General features: G+C 45.1%; 1 protein-coding gene and 1 pseudogene across 3 annotated transcripts in view; one reads left to right on the top strand and one right to left on the bottom strand.

Annotated features, from left to right (window-relative positions):
* The window catches only part of PPP1R13B (protein phosphatase 1 regulatory subunit 13B), an 84,316-nt gene that overhangs the window by 42,035 nt on the left and 34,020 nt on the right, over window positions 1-8,261 (top strand). For all 3 annotated transcript variants that reach the window (XM_019639216.1, XM_019639217.1, XM_019639218.1), the window contains one exon: window positions 797-873. In XM_019639216.1, coding sequence (XP_019494761.1) covers window positions 797-873 — 77 coding nt within the window. The remainder of the gene's footprint in view (window positions 1-796; window positions 874-8,261) is intronic.
* LOC109381027 (dCTP pyrophosphatase 1 pseudogene) lies at window positions 7,002-7,978 on the bottom strand (annotated as a pseudogene).

The raw sequence follows: 8,261 nt of genomic DNA on the forward strand, positions 1-8,261 counted from the left end.
CTACCATCCCATACAGGTGTCGAACCGGCAACCTTGCTGCTAAGAGCTCACGCTCTCACCAGCTCAGTGGCAGCCCAGCTCAGGCGCAGCTCACTGGCCCATGTGGGAATCGAACCGGCAACCCTGCTGCTCAGAGCTTGCACTCTTAACCAACTGAGCCACTCGGCTCGCCCTGTTCATCAGTTTTTTTATTATGGATATTAAGTTTTATTTTAGTCTCTTCTAAAATATAAAATCCTTTAAAATATTTGAATAAAAATGTAATATGGTAAAATAACCATAATAACCATAACATAAAATGTACCATCTTGACTTTTTATTTTATTTTATTGGGGAACAGCCACGGTCATTGGTTACATGTTGCTCCCATGCCACACTCGCATAGCAGCTCTCCTAAGGGGAGGGCACAGCTCACAGTGGCCCATGTGGGGATCGAACCAGCAACCTTGATGTTTTCAGCACGATGCTCTAACCAACTGAGCTAACTGGTCAACCCCCCGCCCCGCACCCCCCGACCATCTTGACCATTTTTAAGTGTTAGAAACCTTTTGATATAAGTCAGCTTCATGATTCTAAAATAGAATGTTAGAAGAAAAAATTTCATTTAAACAACTTTGTATATGCAGATTCATTGTAAAACATTTTTTCAACTGTACTAAGTCTTGAGTTCAGCCTGTTTTTTTTCAGCCTGTTTTTTTATACTTGTATTCAATAAATACTTGAATAAATAAAGAAATGGGAGAATATTACTTTTTTAGTATGTCTTTTAGTAAGTTTGGTCCTTTCATTTCTTTAGGTGGCCGTCAGACCCAAGAGCAAAGAACTCAGAGAAATGTGATAAGTGTACCTGGAGAAAAACGTACTGAAAATGGGGTAAGCAGCAGTGAATTACATTAATTTTTTAAATTGCTTTTTACAAGTGCTAATGAGTTTGGGTTATAATTTATTCTTAAATAATTTTTTGGGGGGGAAGAAATTATTTCTGTTGAGTATTTCAAAATTTTGTGTGAAGTTATAGCGTGGTCTCACCAGTCCGCACCCTGGTCCCTGCGCCGAGTGGTCTGGGCAGAGCGGGTCCCCCCTGCCCTTCGGCCTATCCCGGAGCAGCAGCGGCCACCGCTGTGCATGTGACAGTGGCTCTTGACCTTCCTGTCAGGTTTGAGAGGCCGAATGGCTGGGGGGTTGAGGTTCACAGTTGCATCTAGGAGAGGGAGCTTTCTTTGTCATACGGTACACCAGAGAGCAGGCCTGACATTGACCTTAGGAAGGAAGTGCGTCTAAGCCGACGGGTTCTTTCTAAGAAACGTTGGTGCCTGTTAGAAGAATGAGCAGGTCAGGACATTTTCACCATCATCTTTCCTGGAAAATCGTTGTAAGAACTTTTCCAAGTAATTTTAAGGCTAGAGAGTTAGTTCCTTTTTCTGACTCTGCCACTGACAACATACGTAACCTTGGCGGGTGACTTCCTAGCACAGTGCTTGGAGCAGCCAGGTCCTGGTAAGGACAGGTCTGAAGTCCAGGCCTCGAGTTCAGGCACTGGCTCCAGAGCTTTCTAACCAGCTAGCTTTGAGCGAGTTAGCCTGCTGCTCTGCTTCCCGACTTACTGTTACGGAATTGCTGTTTTAGTTCTTTTATTGACTACCTTGGTGACTTTAAATGATATACTTAAATCTCTCTTTGTACTGTCAACTGTGAGTCGCATCTCTGCCGCCCTCCCTGTGAGCCGAGGGTGTTCGCCGCAGCCCGTCCTCCACCTCCCCTCCCACCCACCTTCCAGCTCCTTCAGCTCTACTTCTTGTTGTTGAGGCTGATAGTATGTTGTGCTGGTGTCTGTCTGTACTCGAGCCTTTTATACTTTGTGGATGAGTCAGAAAGTGAAAATTGAGCAGTGTTTATTATTTTAGATTTCACAGATCACCACTGTGGAGCCAAGGGGTAATTAGATTATATTTTCTCCTCTTTGGTTCCAATGTCCCCATCTTGTGCCATCAGGAGAATCCCAGCTAATGTCAGGACTATGGATTTTCCTTCCTTACCTTCCACTTCCTAACAATCACTCCTCAAGTTCTTTTCTCACTCCTGCTGTCTGATGCGCTTGTCCGCATCAAATCCTGAGCCTCTGTGGGTCAGCCAGGTGTATCTGCTTCAGAAAGTCTCAAGGAAAAAGGCCCAGACTACCGGTAGGACTTTTGCTTCAGAACGCCTGGCTGGGGTGGGACCTGGAAACCCCCACACAACTCTTCTGCCCTGTCAAGCTTGGGCACCCCCAGGCCGTGTACACTTGTCACAAGCATCCAGAACTTAACTTGCCAAACAGGGTTTTGAAAATCCGGGTTGACTTTGTGCTATTTTAAAGGCAATTTGGTTTACTCTCGTTGTATATGCCTGTGACGGTCCCCAGGACCGCCCCCAGCGTCACTGCTTTACTAGGAGGACTCACAGGACTCAGGATATGGTGGTCCTCTGGGCTGTGACTCACTGCAGTGAGAGGACGCAGGGCAAGGTCAGCAAAGACAAAAGGCACATGGAGCAGAGTCCAGAGCAAACAAGGCAAGGCTTCCAGGGCCCTCTCCCATGGCATCCCTTCCACAGGACACACTCCACTCTTTTGGCCACAGACTGTGACAGGATGTGAACCGTCCTCCATGGAAGCTCCCTGGAGGCCTGGTGCCGGCTTAGCCTGGGAGCTGCCATGCTCCCAACCTCCAGGAGGAAAGCAGGGGTTTAACACAAGCCCTGGCACTTGGTACACACAGTGTAGGTGCAGGGAGCCACTCAGACCAGTTCTGGGGATGGTGGGGACCCTCGAGTTCTGAGTGCCCCGGGCAGTGTGCAAGCCGCCTCTCAGGACAGCCGTCTCGGGCCTGCCGTGTGAACCCCTTGTGCGCCGTACCCTTTCAGCTCCGCGTCCCGTGTTCTCCGGCAGCCCGGCCAAAATCGGAGGCACTTCTTTGTTCCTGCACGTCCAGCACATTGCCAAGGTCAGTTGACCCTGCCCCATTGGTTTCTTCTAAGAGCATTATAGTTTTAACTCCTACATTTAGGTCTGTGATCCACCTTGAGTTAAATTTAGCATATGGTCCAAATTCATTTTTTTTAAGTTTCAGGTGTACAGAACAACATAATGATTAGACGTTTACACCCCTCACAAAGTGATAACCCCCCAACAAGTCTGCTACCCCTCTGACACTGCACATAGCTATTCCAATACCATTGACTGTATTCCCTGTGCTGTTCTTCACATCCTGTGACTATATATATACATTTTAATTATATTTGACATTCAGTATTATTTTATAGTAGTTTCAAGAGCACAGTGCAGTGGTCAGGCATCTACACAGTCTGTGAAGTGATTCCCCCCGATAAGTCCAGTACCCATCTGACACCCCACAAAGTCTTTACAACATTATTGACTATATTCTCCATCCTGTATTTCACACCCCTGACTATTTTGTGACTACTAACTTGTACTTCCTAATCCCTTCACCTTTCTTACCCACCCCGCAACCCCACTCCCATCTGGCAACCTTCAGTTTGTTCTCTGTGTCTATGAGTCTGTTTCTGTTTAAATTCATTCTTTTGTGTGTAAATATCCAGTTATCCCAGCACCATTTAGTAGAAAGACTGTTGTTCCCCCATTGAATTGTCTTGGCACCTTTGTCCAGTTGACCATAAATGCGAGAGTTATTTCTGGAAGCATTAATTATTAATATGGTCACTCAGTCACCCTGTTTTCCGTATGGTACCCAGGACTCGGCTGTGCTGCTCGTCTCCCGGGCCAGATAACATTTCAGTTGTCTCAAGAACAAACCTCTAGACTCCTGCCATCGCCAGGAGCGCAGAGTTGGGGAGGAGATCCAGGGATTCCAAGGCTTCTTAAGTCCCTTTCCCTCGTCTGCCTATTTAGGGCCCTGCATGTCCTTCCCCTTTCCAGAGCTATGTGGTGGGGTCAGCTCCCAGTCTTCTGAGGATTCTCGGTTGTAACCGGGTTGTTTATCCAATCTTACTGTTTCTAGCTTCCGGTTTGTCTCAGCTGCACTAGGGCAGCTGCCTCACACCCATGCACTTTCCAGCTTCCAGGCGTTTTTGTTGTCCCCACTCCTGTGAGTCTTGTGTCACCATTTTCTATTACTTGATGTTGAAAATCCCTTTACTGTCATGTAGTGGAGTTATGGTAGTTAATGAAAGCAGGATGAAATAATCCTATTTTGATCAGAACTAGATGTGGATTTCTTTTAATTTCTCCTGTTGGGAATTGTTGAATTTACCGATTCTGAGGATTGGCATCTATCAACAATTCTGGAAAATTCTCTATCATCTCTATAGGTATTCTTCCTCATTTTTTTTCTTTCTCATGGACTCCAATAAAAATCAATCTTTTATTTTCCTTGTCTCCTAATTTCTTCTTTATATTTTCCCTTTCTTTGTCTCTTTGTACTATTTTGGGTAATTTCTTAAGATATATCTTTTAGTTAATGAATTCTGTTTTCAGCTGTGTTTATTTGGCTGTTTAGTACATATGGAGTCAGACAATTAAGTTCGCGAACTCATCCTAAAAAAAGTGCTACCTCGTTGCTGAATATCACTACGGTCACCTTTGAAGTACTCCCCTTGGGAAGCTATGAACCAAAGTCAGCACCTAGTCCACCCTTCAAAGCAATTTTGGAACTCTTTTTCTGGAATGGCCATCAGAGCTGTTGTCGTATTATCCTTGATGTCTCAAATGTCATCAAAATGTCTTCCTTTCAATATTTCCTTTATCTTTGGGTAAAGAAGGTAGTCATTGGGTGCCAGATCAGGTGAGTAGGGAGGGTGTTCCAATACAGTTATGTTTCCTGGCTAAAAACTCCCTCACAGCCGTGTGAGCTGGTGTATTGTCGTGATGCAAGAGCCATGAATTGTTGACGAAAAGTTCAGGTGGTCTAATTTTTTCACACAGCCTTTTCAGCACTTTCAAATAGTAAACTTGGTTAATTGTTTGTCCAATTGGTACAAATTCATAATGAAGAATCCCTCTGATGTCAAAAAAGGTTAGCAAAATCGTTGCAACAAGTTCGCAAACTTAATTGTCAGATCTCATATGCATCCATTTATATAAAATTCTAGAAAATGCAAACTAATCTCTAGTGACAGAAGGTAGATCAGTGGTTGCCTGTGGACCTGGGAGTTAGGAGGGGTGCAGGGAGTTGTGGGAGGAAGGGATTACAGAGAAGCATAAGGAAAGCTGGGGGGTAATGGGTTTGTTCATTTTCTTGATTGTGGTGAGGTTTCGTGGTATATACATTTGTCGAAGTTGTACACCTTAGATGTGTGCAGTTTATGATATGTCAATCATACCTCAATAAAGTGGTTTTCAAGTTCATTAAAATTTTCAATTCTAGAAGTTTTAGTTCTTTTCCACCTCTTTTTGGTTACTCTGCTCATATTTTAAGCTTCTTGTATTTCTTTAAACACACTAAACATATTTATTTTATATTCTGTAACTAATAATTTCAATATCTGCATAGGTCGCTTCTGCTGGCTTTTAGTTATGATGGCTTGATCATGTGTGCTTTGATTTTTGATAATGAACTGCTCATTTTCTTGGAACTTTACCTGTAAGCGTTTTTGAGGCCTGGATAAAGGTGGGATTTCCTGAGAAGTTTGCACGCGCTTTCGCCAAGAACTGGGCACGCAGCTGGGCTCACTCGGGTCCCCTTTGTGGGTCATGAAACGCGTGTGAAGGCTGTCTAGTGGGTACAGATTTGAGGGTAGTTGTGCCCTCTTCACCCAGACCGTGATGGACCTGCAGTCCCCTTCTGTGGGTGGGGTGTGTTTCTCATTCATTCCACACTCGCTGGGGTCCTGGATGGATGTGGGCATTTCCTGTTGGACTCTCCACCATGGTTGGTCCTCATCTTTCTCTCCTAATGCCAGGCTTCAGCTCCAGAGGGCAAGTCTTCAGGTGGACAAGCCAACTTGGTTTTCCCTCAATGACCAGAGCTTTTGCTGTCTCTTTATTTTTGGCCCTGTGGCTTCCTTGCTGTTGTGTCAGCTCCACGATGCTTTTAGAAACAGGATTTTATGTTTTATCTTGACACCTGGGTGTTGCTGTCAGGAATGTAGTTCTGTGTGTCTCGCGGGCCACACTGCTGGAAACAGCAGTTCCCATAGTGCTTTGCTGGTAGCTCTCAGGTGGCTTAGAGTTGCTTTTCTCTTACTGTTACCTGTGTCCTCTGATGGCCCAGTTTTCCTGCTGACCTTTCCAGCCTTAATCGTTCCCAGCCACTTGCCTTGGGTATAAATGTGTGTTGAACTGAACTGAGTTGATAAGGGTAGATTTGGATCATAAGAATAATTCACATTTATAGGATAAAACAGCATGCTGTGGTATTATTGCAGGGGTGGGAGCTGATGCACATTTCAGATATCTAATGGACTCTCATCCATAGCAACCTGTGAGACTTACAATTGTTGGGATGAAATTGTCCAGCTCCAAAATATAATGAGATATTAGAGAGACTCAATTTTACTGAGTATTTTATGCAATAAAAACAAACCTACATGATTGTAATGTATCTTGATATCATTATCACCTACTTTTTTGTTTGCTAAATAGGCAAGTAGAAATACTCTCTAAACCTGAAAATTTATAACTTTGAAGAGGTAGGAAAAAAGAGGAACGATTCACCATTCTAGAATATTATGTGAGCATGAATAGATTTTATCCTAATTATTTGTCAGAGTTTTGTTTTAGGGATGTTTGTCGTTTTTGAAATGACATTATACTTAAGAATCCAGTTACACTTTTAAAAAAACAAGTTATTTTAAATATCTCATGGTGATTAAATTACAAAATAGAAAACGGGCTGTTTGCTCTAATTCTTTATTTCTTTCTTGTGAAATATACATACAGAAGAACGTATAAAACATTACACAGTTTAAAGAATTACTTAAAAGATAAACCCACTTGGTTAACTACCACCCAGGCTTAGAAGTTCTCCCTTCATTCTTTTATTTTTTGCTAAACAAAAATCATTGAGAGAAAAAAATACCAGGAGGTTCTTGAGCCTCAGACCTCAGAAAACGTGGCCCCCAGCCTGTTGACCTGTGATGCCATGCTGAGTTGTAGGGCCTGTTTCTAGGTTGAGGCCAGGCCTGTGGACTGCAGTCCCCATAGCGTGGTCTTCAGAGGTGGCCCCAGGGGGCAGGTCTGTGTACTTGCAGGCAGAGCCACAGGGCAGATGTGCTGGGTAGCATGGCTGGTTGGTGTCCATCTTGGAGAGCAGTACCTGGGGCAGATCCACGTGGCAGCGGGCTGCTGATGCTGCCAGATAGATGAGGATGTCACTGAGCTGCCCGTTCCTTGGGGGGCCAGGCCTGGGGGCCAAGCTCCTCATTGGGCTTCCGCTGAAAGAGCTCCCCCACTTCTCCCACCAAGGCCAGGAGGAGGTTCCGAGGCTGGTGGAACTGGTCCCAGTCTCTGTCAGCAGCAAACTCAGCATGGAGGTGGTGGACATCCTCAAGTGTGGGCTCCAGGCTGAAGCTGAGGGGGTGGGAGCACCAGTGTCTCCTCCCTCTGTGTCTCCGCACTTCTCCCCGCCCTCCCAGGACATGTTGCCCACCGCGCTGCACCCCAGATTGCACTGGAGAACCCCACACTCTGCTCCTCTCTTTATTCTTTTTAAAACAATCCTGTCAAGTTTATTTTGATTTGAGACAACCAAAGATATTATAAAAGCAAGGTGTTTGGTGGCGGCTGCTTGAGAAACCTATCTCAAATTCCATAGAGAAAGAAAGGGTGTTTGGGAGATGGGTGGGTAAACCACTAAATCACAACACACCGTGAAAAGTGGTAAAGTAGGGGAGGCACCAGAGTTAAAGGACTGGATCTGAGTAACTCACTGAGGTGGAGCTCGGACCAGAGGGAGAACATGAAACTGTGGTGGCAGAGAGCTATACACATGTTGGTGACAGTGGAGCCACAGTGTGGGGACAGGAAGGTGGCAGAGGCCATGCTGAGGAGGGAGCAGAGCTTCATGGTGCGAAGAGCCTGAGCTCACCTCACAGGATTTTAAGTAAGAGAAAGACAAGCTCAGCTGTTTTGGAAAGACCCGCCTGGCACTAGTGTGGGAGAGTTCTATGTCCCGAGGGTGGGGTGCAGTGAGGTGGAGGTGGGGGTGGGGTGAGACTGGACACAGGGAACCTGTGTGAGGTCATTGCTTGCTGCACTTTGTAGTATTACAACTATGCACTTGAGTCTCAGAGAGGCTTACTTTCAA

Source organism: Hipposideros armiger, unplaced genomic scaffold (assembly GCF_001890085.2).
Source record: "Hipposideros armiger isolate ML-2016 unplaced genomic scaffold, ASM189008v1 scaffold_43, whole genome shotgun sequence".
In the NCBI taxonomy this organism is placed as follows: domain Eukaryota; kingdom Metazoa; phylum Chordata; class Mammalia; order Chiroptera; family Hipposideridae; genus Hipposideros; species Hipposideros armiger.